The 13742-nt window shown below is 44.6% G+C and overlaps 1 protein-coding gene across 10 annotated transcripts in view; it reads right to left on the reverse strand.

Annotated features, from left to right (window-relative positions):
* Positions 1 to 13742, reverse strand: part of SMARCC2 (SWI/SNF related, matrix associated, actin dependent regulator of chromatin subfamily c member 2) — a 56679-nt gene that overhangs the window by 33141 nt on the left and 9796 nt on the right. For 6 of the 10 annotated variants that reach the window (XM_066585214.1, XM_066585241.1, XM_066585257.1 and 3 more), the window contains exons 6-9: positions 12614 to 12683; positions 9940 to 10009; positions 5401 to 5476; positions 2623 to 2787 (exon numbers count right to left, since the gene is read on the reverse strand). In XM_066585214.1, the coding sequence (XP_066441311.1) occupies positions 2623 to 2787; positions 5401 to 5476; positions 9940 to 10009; positions 12614 to 12683 (381 nt within the window). Of the gene's footprint in view, positions 1 to 2622; positions 2788 to 5400; positions 5477 to 5591; positions 5715 to 9939; positions 10010 to 12613; positions 12684 to 13742 lie in introns of those variants that run through there. The other 4 variants (XM_066585225.1, XM_066585276.1, XM_066585205.1 and 1 more) reach the window with 2 other exon arrangements.

Consider the following 13742-nt stretch of genomic DNA (forward strand, 5'->3'; position numbering starts at 1 on the left):
TAGCCGGACTTGACAACTCAAAAGTCCTGAGATTGAAATCATCTGCCATAAACCAGGGTTTATGACTAGAGTATATTTATGTGGATTCTATATCAATGCGCTAGATTGTATCTAGCACATCTGGGTGATGTAGTACCTGATGTTGTACGGTACAATGAGGTGTTCCCTTTTCAGTCCAGCCTCTTCTTCTGGTACTGTTATCTCTGAGGCACCTCCTGGTGCCCTGCCAGTTAGCCTTGGCCTAGTAGGGTCTGAACCCACTTCCTACACAGCATACTTGCAACCTAGGTGGGCGGCTCCAGCTTACCTTCTTCAAAGAGCCTCTCCGTAAAACAGTGTATATAATCCATTGCTACCAGAGCTATACGTATAACAGGTACATATTTCTTTCCTTTACAGGTCATTCAGGCTTCAGGCAACCCCATTCTTCCGCGAGCCGTTCCAACTAGATGGACTATAGCACATCCACTAGTAGCATCCTGAACCTTGTTCTTCTGCTGCACGATTCGCCCTCCTACTCCTAGCGTTCCGGGCAGTTTCCACAAGTATCCTGCCTTCGAATTATCATCTTAGTTCTTTTGTTTTTCAGTCATCATCTGTAATTCGTTCTCTGCTATATACCACTCGCACCATGCAGTGCCGAGCTTAATCCCACACAACAGCCCTCTTAGCCTTTGCATCCAAAGGCAGATGGAGGGCCAGGGTCATGTCAAGAACAGCCCAGTCCAGATCGGGCGTCAGGTTCTCTTAGGACAGTGTTTGCCTTCTCTTGGCGGTAACAAACTACAAAGCACACAGTACTTTCCTCTTAATTTTTCTTGCCTGTTCTTAGCTCCTGAAGGGATCAAGGCTCTCTCCCTTAGAAAATTGCAAGTCCTTTCTAGACCAGTGTTCTCCAACTCCAGTCCTCAGGGACCACCAACAGGTCATGTTTTCTGGATTTCCTCAGTGTTACACAGGTGATGTAATTATTGTCGGTGCCTCAGACATTGCTACAGGTGTTCTTACTATAGGATATCCTGAAAACATGACCTGTTGGTGGTCCCTGAGGACTGGAGTTGGGGACCCCTGTTCTAGACTATCGACAATGGCTTCCTTCCTAGGACGCGCTTTAAGCCTTTATATCTTTATGTCTGACAAGGGATCTTTTTCTTGCCTCCCCCTTGGGTACTGCTCTGGAACGTCCTGAGGTCTGTGTTCCCCAACGATACAGACGAGAAAATAAGATTGTTACTTACCGTACAATCTCTTTCTCGTTACAATCGTTGGGGGACACAGCACCCACTGTTTTTTTATTTTATTAGCGCCAACATTTTCTCAAAAGGCGTTCCTCCATCTGGCCTGACTCTTTTCCTAGAACTCGATCTAGTTATAGTCTGTATGGCTTAACCCTTTCCAATCCACTGTCTGACCTCTGAAGACATTATGATTTAAAGCTGTACAGCTTCGATGTTGGAAGACGTCCGTCGGGGTTCTCTTACTGTATATTGCCAGCCTCTCTGCTGTCGGAGCCTATCCAACATATCATCTCATGCAGTACTGGCTTTAGCCAGCAGATAGCGCCGTTGTATAACGGCAGAAAAAGAGTAAGCCCCCTAGGAAAACCAGGATACAAATTGGATTGCAAAGGGTTAACGCCACGTGTTACCTGCTCTCTCCTATTGCTTACGTACAAACTGATTTAGTTCCCTACATGAAGGAGGGGTATAGCTGGTAGGAGAGTCTAACTTTTTCTTTGCTTAGTGTCGCCTCTTACTGGCAGCAGCTACACCCAAGGTCTCTCTGTCCCCGAATGCACGTAACTAGAAATGGATTATACGGTAAGTAACAAAATCCTATTATTTTTTCTATAATCACAAAACCCTTTTCTGTTAAGAACCCCATATTATTTATCAGAAACCTGGGCCTAAGAGTATGAGGTTTACAATGGTCATTAGAAGGCCATTTCTATACCTCCCCCATGGAAAAATCTAAGTGAGCATATATCAGACTCTCTCTCTGACAGGCACAGAATAGGGCATTCACATTCTCAGCATCATGGGAGTCCCAGCAGTCAGAACACAACTCAAAAGGCATAGGCAATTATAGCTACTGATTTAAAGGGGTATTCCCATCTGATGCTTTCATGGCACATCCACTTGATATGCCATGAAAATTTTGACATTTATATGGGACGTACATCCATTTCTAGTTCTGGCTCCACTGCCCAAGCCCGGTAGAATGTAGTGGCCTGGACTTATGGAAACAGACGAGCGGGCTTCACTATGCTGTTTCCAAATCCCCGATAGAAGTCAATGTGACATATACACAGTGTATTATGAGGAGCCACACTGTTTCAGCAGGTTCCATGTTACAGAACAGATTAGCTTGCTACTTTTGTGTAACTCAGCTATTTCTATAAGTCCCAAGAATCCCATTCAGCCGAGCTGGGGCCAGAACTGGGACCCACATCTATCAGCCTTTCATGGCATATGCTAAGAATATGCCATGAAAGCCTCAGATGCAAATACCCCTTTAAATGACGATAAATAAAAACCTAAAGGGACATTAAGATTTAACAAGAAGAGTTACATCTCTTCAGAATATTTATAAAAGTTAAGTAGAGAAAAAAATCAAAGTGACCTCTACAGTATCATTTTGCTGTAATAATCTCACTTCATCAGTCAAGGTCTTGGCTGAGATCTTCTTGCGGCGTGTAACTGGACTTCGTTCATCATTCACCTCATAATCTTCTTCATTCATCCACTCATTGAACAAATCAGTGTCAAGCACCCACTTGGCGTGGACCTATTCAGATAAATACATTGGAAGGTTTTGTTAGCAAGCAGTTGTGAATATAAATCTCTATTCTAAGTATTCTTATATCAACGTCTATAAGAATGCAAAATGTAGATTAGGATTGTACTTGGATGTACAAATTTTGGATTGGGGTTCTAACTTTTTTTTTTTACAACCTCATATTCCTGTATCCTAATTTGATGCACTTTTGCCTAAAAACAAAGCATTTAATTGTTATTTCAATATATTTGTTCAGAAAAGATCAAACCTGAAACTATCATTGGATATATGGATGTATATAAAATCTGTATACAATGATATGATTTTGGGATGACCTTTTCTAAAAACAAATTGAAACCAGGTCTGGATGCAGTGGAGATGCGCAAGCATGTACCGTACATACTCGATATGTATAAGTGGAGTTTTTCAGCACATTTTTTGTGCTGAAAAAGCCCCCCCCTCAGCTTATACTCAAGTGAGGGTAAAAGGAAAAAAGAAAAAACCACAATACTCACCTTCCAGTTGGCAACTGTGTTTCCGGCGCGATGATCTTCTCAGCAGTGCGGCAAGCTGTATTTTGAGATCTCTCCCCGCTGTCATCTCCGTGTTCGGCTTTGAAATTTCCCCGCTGTCAGCGCTGTGTAAGTAAGCGCTGTGATTGGATCGAGTGCCAGCCAATCCCAGCCGGGGCTCGATCATTTACAGCCATTCAGTGAATGACATTACTGAATGGTTGTGATTGGTTGGCGCTCGATCCTATTACAGCGCTTACTTACACAACGCTGACGGCGGAGGAATTCAAAGCGGAGTAGGGAGAGGACAGTGGGGAGAATTCTCAAGCAGGTTGCCGCACCTCTGAGAAGACCATCGCGCCGGGGACACAGACGCTGGCTGGGAGGGGAGTATTGCGGGTTTTTTTTTACCTAGTATATACTCGAGTATAGCTAGGCTTACGCTCGAGTCAATATGTTTTACCAGTTTTTTGTGGTAAAACTTATTGACTCGGCTTATACTTGAGTATATACGGTATGTCAGAATTAAAAATCCTCAGTGATCTAAGCTGAATGCCTTTTTAGAATCCCTGGACGCTATACCGGTACGGTCCGCATGCGCAGAAACAGCAAATTCTTCTGATCATCAAAATGGAAACGGCGCAAACAAACCAAGCAACGTGTCATCACTTACATTATGTAGCCAGCAGTAGAGTGAGTGATTGGTAGAGTAACAAGGAGGAGGTATAAAGACATGCATACTAAAGGAGGAAAGCACAACAAGCGTCTCCATTACATATGTAACTACTGAATTCTGCATTGCAGATTTCCCCAAATTATCCAGATCCCGGTGTGGGGAAATGTGCTGGCGCAAGTATGAGGTGATAAAGTAGATTTAGAAATTGGCTATGGCAGGGGACAGTAAGAGGGGTTAGTTAGTTTCCAAATCATAGTTAGTAAAAGTTATGTTCATCAATCTGTGTGTGTGGATGTCAAGTTGTTGTAGGTCATATAAAACTCTTCTACATTAGTATATTATGTGCTGTGACACCAAACATCAGATAATTTAAATCACATGTATTGTTTGTATACGGGTTCAAAACGATTTTATGTAATATGTATAGAGATGAGCGAGCACGCTCGTTTAAGGCTGATGCTCAAGCGAGCATCAGTCTTCTCGAGTAACTGATTACTGGTCCAAGCAAATGCGGGGGGGGGGGGGGGGGGGGGGGCGGCGAGGGTGAGCGGGTGGAGAAAGATCACTCTCACGCTCCCCCGAGCATTTGTTCGGACCAATAATCAGTTACGCGAGACGACCGATGCTCGCTTGAGCATCAGCCTTAAACGAGCGTGCTCGCTCATCTCTAAGTATGTATTAAAAGTTTTATTTTATATAGGGGTTGAAAGGGTTTTCCGAGAACCCTCAACATTGGTGGCAATGGCGGAAGGGGGTGGGGAGAGGGTGGAATGCTTAAGTGGCAGTCCGGTGCCATGGAGAGTATATTGATTTTATATAGTTTTAGGCATGGGGAGCCCAAAAGTATATAAAACATCAATAACTATATCAAGTATATAAAACATCAATATATAAATTCAGCGCTTGAGGTGGCCATTGCTCTTCTCCTCAGTCATCAGGACCGTGCTTCCTACCTGTTATTTGGGCTTTGCTCCGTTTTGTCTTAGAAATATTGTGTGGATTACCCTTCGATTAAAGTGAACAAATATACAAAGACGTGGCTGGTGATCACAAAGTACTTATAAATAAGCAAGAACATGGCCATATCACAGACGTTGCTCAGGTAGAAGTGCTTGAACTTACTAAGCCAAACATGCAAAAAAAACATTGCATATAAGTTGTATGTTTTGCATACACTAAAAGACCTAGTATAGAGCAAGCTTGGTAATTCACTCATAACCAAGCAAGTCTGGGACCATATTTAAATATAGTTTTAGACATTTAAGGTAAGTGTAAAAGGAAGCATCCCACCTTAATGTTCTGCATCGCAATATATTATCGTCCAATATCAAGTGACCCAGATACAGATGCATCGTGAGGCTGTCATTTTTTATTTCTGTCCTGCACAACCTGCCTAACAAACAGATGAGCATTACATGACTTGTACAGACTTACCTTGCGGGGCTTTTCAGGGGTCGGTGCATCTTCAACTGGAGCTTCAACCTCGCTAGCTGGAATCCAGGTGTCATAACTTAAAAATAAAGAGTAGACAAGAATTAATATTTTGCAACTCACTTGAATAAATTAGAAAATTACGAAGAGCGGATAGAAAAAAAAAACAGATAAAACGAGGGTTTTTGTCTTACTGTAAAATCTCTTTCTTGTAGACTTCATTGGGGAAACACAGAACCATGGGTATAGGATTTTACGGCAAGACAAAAATCTTCTTTTCTCGGTCGTTTCATTAGGGGACTCGGGACCATGGGACATCAAAAAGCAATCCCTGGGGTGGGAAACAGAATAAGAAACTTCAGGAGGAATGCTGAGCCACCGCTGCCTGCAACACCTTGTGACTGAGACCCATATCCACCTAAGCAAAGGTGTGCATCTTGTAATATCTGGCAAACGTGTGGACGGAGGACCAACTGGAGGCCTAGCGAAATTGTAGGGCTGAGGCCTGATGATGCACTGCTAGGGAAGCACCCACCGCACAAGTAGAGTGTGCTTTAATCCTGAAAGGGAGTCTCGACCCTTCACATGGTTAGCCTCAAGAATGGCTGAACAGATCCACCAGGATATGGTTGCTTTAGAAGCCAGAAGCCTCTACGCCAACCGTCCAGGATGCTGAAAATAGTCAGAGCACCTGGACCAACAAATGCAGGCGAATGGCCCTCACAACATCCAATTTGTGTAGAGACACCACCTTGGGATGGAAAGGTGAGGGAAAAAAGTAGGGCCTCACAATCTTTTTGCTATGGTGGAAGGTGGAAACAACCTTAGGAAGAAACAAAGGCACTGGGCACAGAACCATCTTGTCCAAGAGCAGGTTGAAAATAGGGACTAGGGATTCCACATAAAGGACGCGACTACAAAAAGGCCATCCTTCATGAGACGAGATGCAGAAAGACGTCCACGAAAGGTGAAATTGATTTCCTATGGGAACACAGGAGGTCTGTACGGGGGTCTATCTGCACAACTCCCTACAGAAAGGTCTTAACGTGGGACTTGACAGCCAAAGATTTCGAAAAAAGAACGGATAAGGTGGAAAACAGGCCCTCGAAAGAACTAATGACTAATACCACATCTAAGCTTGACTAAAGGACGGACAGGATCTGAGGGAGAGAAATAAGTATGGGGGAAATTTGAGTTTCTACGCACCACTGAAAGTAAGCTAAGTAAGGAGGCAAATACAGGAAGAAGACAGCATCCTATCCTTGATCATGGTCTGGTCAGAAAAAACACTGGGTATTAAAGCCTTCCTTCAAAAGATCCTACTATTAAATTCAGCTACTGTAAATTTGAATGGAGGAGAGGGACCTATGATAGGAGATCTTGCCATGGAAGGCATAATAGGAGTCCACAGACAGGGCTGTGTACCAGGAACACCTAGGCCAATTTGGAGCCAAGACTACGATAAGAACTTCTGACTTGATTTCCTGAGAATTCATGGCAGTAGTAGGGAGTCCATGGAATTATTAGAGCATCTGTTGAGACAGCCAGAGGGTTGCATATTCTGGACATGAAACATGGGACCTTGTAGTTCAGGAAGGAGGCCATGAGGTCTATGTCCAGACTGCTTCAGCGTTGGCAAGTCAGGAAGACTACGTTGGGGTGAAGAGACCACCGTCTTGGATTGATTTGACCTTGACTAAGGTAGTTTGCAACGTAATTGTCTACCCCAGGAACGTGGACCTTCTCCTTCATGGTTGCCTTGCTGTGGATACCACTCTGATGATTGATGCATGCAAGGCTGCAGAATTGTCTATTTGGACTCAAACTGGATGCTCTGTGAGGGAACCTTGCCAGTGAAGGACAAATCTGAGCTCCAAGATGATCATTGGCAGAGGGGACTTCTGAGGTGTCTAACATCCCTGAACTGTACATTGTAGAAATACTGCCCACGAGCCACGCAGGAGTTGTCCAGCAGAACTGGGAGGAGGGAGCAACGCAGGAAAATCAGAGGAGAGCAGAGCCACAAAGTTCGATGAACCAGATCGGTGAACTGGATGAGACAGTCCAAGGACAGGAGATGATGACCATCTAGAGGGGTCTGGTGTGGAATTGAGCAATTGGGACTGCCTCCATAGTGGCTACCCATCTTGCCCAGGATACTCATACAAAAGTGAAGTGGAAGGGAAGACTACTGCCTCAGCAAAAGAACCCCAGACTGGAGAGCCACTGGTTATCTTGGAGAAGGACATGAGCCCAGGAAGGGAATGCGCAGGAAAGGAGTAAGGCAAGACTTCAGCTTACTGACAATGCAGACAGGATTCACCCCGGTTTTCATTCGGCACTCCCTGAGGGAGCCTGGGGAGAGACGGGATAGCTGGAGACACCAAGGGGAAGGGCCAAGAAAAGGTAGAGGCCAAGCAGTGAAAGAGACCAGATCACAAGGTAACAAAAAAAAGAGGAGAGGAGCTGTTGGGAGGGGCAGGGAAAGAACCTTGCGTCTTTCAGAAGCTTGACTCGTGGCTGCACCACGCCAGGTTCTGGTAGACAGGTGGGCAAGGAAAGCTTAGCACAGGCCATCCTCATTAGGACGAAACTGGTCCTAATGGTCTAGCGAGGGGGAACAGTGTGACCTGTAAGGGAAGAAATAAAAGAACTAAAAACTCATGCATCTAACTAGAATTAAACACTTTAGGTAGAACATATCTGGAGGACAACATCTGTGTCTGCCTCCTACTGACACCAAGCTAAAAAACTGATTAACTCAGTACTTGTTGGCTGGGTATACCCTGTGTAGGAGGAGATGACTTTTTTCGCTCTATACCCCCCAAGGAAACGGCCGAGAAATGTGTATGGTTACATGTCCACACTGGATTTTTACCTGCTATAAAGCCACATGAACACAGTCCCACAGCTATTAGAATTCTGGCTTACTGCAACTAATAACATTGTAGTGTTTAACTCTAACCAAAAATGACACATAACACTGCAGTCTTAAGTGAAGGGAATTTTAAGTAATTGGGACTTATTTACTAATACTGCTTAGACTAGCTATCAGTTGGCTAAGTTTGTTACAATTTTTGGCGCAATTTCGGTCATGCCCTTTTTTTAGACAAGTCATAAAAACGGTCCAAAAGGGTCTAAAGACACATTGCAAATGTGTCGCAAAGCATGTTAGACGGTTTTCTGGCATAATGTGTGCTAGAAAACTGCTGTATTTTGAATAGTGAATAAGCCTCATTATGTTGAATTTAACTTGAAGTTCAGCTCTACCTCTGATTAAGGCCGGCTACACACGGGTGTTAAAATCGTGCAAGATTTGGGTGTTGCGAGGCGCACAAATATGAACCCCCAACTTCTGAATGGGGTCACACACATAAGCGTTTTTTTTTTCCTGCATGGCACCGCGATGTGATGCTATGTGGGAAAAAATTGCGGCATGTTCTATCTTTTTGCGTGCTCTTGCATCGGTGTCCATTGTTTTCAATAGGGCTGGCGGCAGCAGCGCAGATCTTAATTAAAGCAATGGGAGAAAACCCCGCGATCACATGGCATTTCACATGGTGGGGACTGCGATATGGAAGCAGGATTCCCAGCCCCATATCGCACTTGCCCGTGTGAAGTTATCCGAACAGTTAGCAATTAAAAATCTTTATTACTACATTTTGCGAATTTTAATTTTTCTGAATTCTATACACAGGGGGTGGACAAAAATATTGGAACACCGATCAAAACGCATGCCTTAAATTACATGGAATTATAAATCACATTTCAATAAGACATGTAGAGACCGAATTTTAAGTGCAGGTAATATGACACAGATGCTGCCGGGCAGAAGTGAGTATCTACCCGAGCAACAAGGTTCCATTGGTCAGGGGTTTGAGCCACTCAGCTGCTGTTACTAGCTGGCTTCCCAAAACCTCCCAGAGCAGGGCAAGAGGTAGAGTAAGAACAAAAATGTCAGGAAAGCTCGCAGCCAAGCAGAGGCCAAAAGGGCAGCTCAGTGCGAATGCTTAAAATCTAGAGATGAACGAGCGTACTCGCTAAGGCAAACTACTCGAGCGAGTAGTTCCTTATGCGAGTACCTGCCCGCTCGTCTCTAAAGATTCGGGCGCCGGCGGGGAAGAGCGGTGAGTTGCGGGAGTGAGCAGGCACCCCAATCTTTAGAGACAAGCGGGCAGGTACACGCATAAGGCACTACTCGCTCGAGTAGTTTGCCTTAGTGAGTATACTCGCTCATCTCTATTAAAATCCCATGCATTTCATTCGGTGTTTCCATATATTGTTGTATCATAGAATAAAATTGCAACATGGAAATTGTCATCAAGCAGGTTAGCTGCAGCCGACTGATCTTATTGTGGTCTTACTCATAATCTAGTTATGGTTTGCATGAACAAGGCAGGCCAGAAAGAAAAGACATGAATACTTAATATCCATATACAGAAGAAAAGGGTCTTGGGGTGTTAATGAGCTGATGCGAACTTCTGCCCATTCACATAAAAACAAGGCTGATGTCTAAAGAATGTAGTCATTATACACTCTTACCTATCTGGATAATAACCCCAGTGAAGTAGAACTTGCTTGTCTCTCTTCAATATGGGCCTCACCCATTCCTCTAAATAGGGAACACCATAAAAAAGCTTAAGTGAAATTAGAAAAAATATGACAAAATGTAGAAACAAACGATCCTTTATTACACACAAAGCAAAATACCTAAATATAAAAAAAAAGAAAGTACCTCGCATATGTGAAACTTGCACCAGGCATTTCAGACATTCAATTAACTAAAGCTATGGACCTTTTCCACAGGTGGAGAATCTCACGATTCTCTTTGCCCTAGCGAACAAGCTGGTGCTGTAATCACCAGCTCGTCCGCGCTCGGGCCGCCTGCACGATTCTGGCTGCGAATCGTGCACTAGTCCTTCGGTGTTTCACATTCCAATGTGAGACACTGAACGATCAGTGCTTGAACTGCATGAGCCACTGCTGGTTGTTATGCCGGCTGAAACTGATTCTTGTTTTTCGGTCAGTCGCTTGCCAGCGTTTTTAAATGAAAATTTTTTTTCAGTTTCACTCATTTGTGAGCACGGCTCCATGTCTGCGGGCACGTCTGGATTACGCTGCGGGATTCAGCAATGGAATCCGTGTGTGCAAGTGCACATTGGGCCTTGGGGCTAATGCCCACTGACGGATTTTACATGGCGGAAATCCGCAGCGTTGCCCCGCAGCTATTCGATTCTATTGAACCTAATAGCTCAATGTTCACGTTGCGGAATTCCACCACAGAATTCCGCAGCGTGAAAGAAAACGCATCATGTCCTATTTGCCGCAGGAAAACGCGCAGCCGGCTTCCAATGGAAGCCGGCCATCACGCTATACTTCCATTGTAGCACAGCAGAAGTATAGCGTGAATTCACTTCCCCGCCCACCGCCGGGCACGTCATCTGACACAGCCAGCGCGTCATGCGCTCTACTGCAGATGCACGCCGGCCCTCTATGCGGGATGAGTACGGCAGATCCGGAGTCATAAGTATGGGGGTTTTGTGGGGTGCTGTGGCGGACTCCGCTGCGATATTCCACTGGCGGAGTCAGTCACGGCCGTAGGCATAAGGCCTTATACTATAGCTGTTGGTTATAAACATATTTAAACCTTCATAGTAAGAACCAAAACACAGCCATGTGGGGGGAGACGGAAAAGGGAGGGGAAGAGAAAAGGAAGGAATAAAAACGAATAAAGAATATGAAAAAGAAATAAATGAATGAGACGCCTCAGCCAACTCAGGAGACACAACCCCACCGTTAAGGCAAGTAGGTAATATCCCATCTGTAAGCCACTGGTCAAACTTTATGGACATGCAAAACGACAACCAGACCTCCCATATAACGTAAAACGCTGAGAATTCGTCCTCGTCTCTAGCTCGTAACTCCTCGAAGTAACGGATTTCGTCTAAAGCTGACACCCAGTTTATAACTGTTCCATTTAAACAGGACATTAGACTGGCTCAATATCCCACAGACAACACTATAGGGGAAATATTCATTAGGGATTAGTGTGGGACTTTCCAAAAACAAGAAAAAAAGGGCATGGCTTTGCATGGATGGTTGTATTTACTACAATTGCGCTAGAAACTGGTGTAAATTATAGTGGAAGTCTTTACCAGTTCATAGTTAGTGTAGATTTCACATTTTGGTGCATAGGTTAGCCAGACATACTCCAAATTTATTAAGAGGGGTACGCTTCTTAATAAATTTGGTGTACTTCACTCCAGGTCACTCGTTACGGGTTAGCTGGAAAACAATAGCTTTCTATAGACGTCAATAAGCACCAAAAAACGAGCCTTTTCAGCCCAATAGTTGTCCACCACCACAACGATATTAGGATGACGAGACCTAGCAACAATTAAATTGAATAATGCCCCTTTTACACGCACTCACACAGCCTCTTTAAACAGGCAGATCATTGTTGAGAATCGTTCACTTCTCATTGAAATGTCCCATTAGGGCATTCTGAATCGATGAACAGGAGGACAGCATCTTCTCTACAGCGTTACACTAAGGGCTCATGTCCACGGGCAAAATATGATTTAGGATCCGCAGCGGATTTCCTGCATGCGGATCCGCACCCCATAGGGATGCATTGACCACCCGCGGGTAGATAAATACCCGTGGATCGTCAATAAAAGGGATTTAAAAAAAAATGGAGCATGGAAAAATCTGGACCATGCTCCATTTTCGTGCGGGTCTCCCGCGGGGACGGCTCCCGCGGGCTTCTATTGAAGCCTATGGAAGCCGTCCGGATCCGCGGGAGACCTAAAATAGGAATTTAAAGTATTTACCATCCGTAGCGGACCGGGAAGGTCTCCTCTTCCTCACGGCCGCATCTTCCTTGCTTCGGCTCGGCGGATGTGCCCGGCGCATGCGCGCGGCACGTCGACGACGTGCCGGCGATGTGCCGCCGGCGTCAGGAATTCATCCGCCGGCCGAAAATGAAGATCGGGCCGTGAGGAACAGCTGACCTTCCCCGCCCGCGCCGGATAGGTAAATGCTTTTAAATTGCTATTTTCGGCGCTCATGTCCGCGGGGCAGGAGGGACCCGCTGCAGATTCTCCATTGAGAATCTGCAGCGGATCTGATTTTCCCCGTGGACATGAGGCCTAAGGCTTGCTTAAACTAACTAAGAAAGGATAAATCTTTACTTGATGATAAGCGATTGTCTAACCTTCCTCCAAGGAGCCAGGAACAGGAACAACCACATGGGAAGCGTGACTTTTGTCCTCTGTCACTGTGCCCTGCAAATACACAAAGAATCACAATACGATATGACGTAACAATGAACAAGATACTGTAGTCTAATCATGGAGACATCCAACTGGTTTGAGGATTTTTATAATAAAAGCATGCAAACATGTCCTCCTCAAAAGAAAGCATGCCACATGGCCTATTAACATGGCAATTGTGAGAGAACAACCCCATCTAACCCTCTACAAGAGACTGCAGAAATCAGTAATACTGTATTAGTTTGAAAAAAAAAGATAAACCCTTAGGCTGGGTTCACACGGGACGGATTTGCTGCAGAATTTCCAGCACGCGGCTCCTAATCCGGGGGCTAGCCAGCAAAGTATCTCGTCCATAAGCTGCAGCCGATCCGTTGCGGAAAAACTGTGCAGAAACAGCCATGCGGCACAGAAATCACAGAAATTAAAGACACAGCATGTCCATTATTTTTTTTCGCAGTGGCCTCTCCTCTCTATGGGGAGAGATGCTTGCAGCAAAAATGCAGGCGGTGAAGCCGCTCCAAAACCCACAGCTGCAGTTTTCCAGAGGAATTCTCGCGGATTTTCGGTGTGACCAATCCGCGAGAATTCTGCTGGAAATCCATCCAGTGTGAACCCAGCCTATATAGTGAGAGCCATCACTATAAATCTGTTGTTGAAATTATGTGGATTTCTACCGTAGGTTTTCCTTTTGAACTACACAGCAAAATCTGCACGCAACACAATTTTAGAGGTTCCGCAAAAATAATATTGGTAACCTATACACATCATAGATCATCCAGTGGTCCACAGAAATAATATTGATGACCTATACACATCATAGATCATCCAGTGGTCCACAGAAATAATATTGATGACCTATACACATCATAGATCATCCAGTGGTCCACAGAAATAATATTGATGACCTATACACATCATAGATCATCCAGGTGGTCCACAGAAATAATATTGATGACCTATACACACGATAGATTATCCAGTGGTCCACAGTTCTGCATGCATGAAAACTGAACGACGCATCGGCCCGTGTAAACAGGCAGTCGGTCATCTTTGAATGACTACCTGTTTACT

Source organism: Eleutherodactylus coqui, chromosome 1 (genome assembly GCF_035609145.1).
Source record: "Eleutherodactylus coqui strain aEleCoq1 chromosome 1, aEleCoq1.hap1, whole genome shotgun sequence".
In the NCBI taxonomy this organism is placed as follows: Eukaryota; Metazoa; Chordata; class Amphibia; order Anura; family Eleutherodactylidae; genus Eleutherodactylus; species Eleutherodactylus coqui.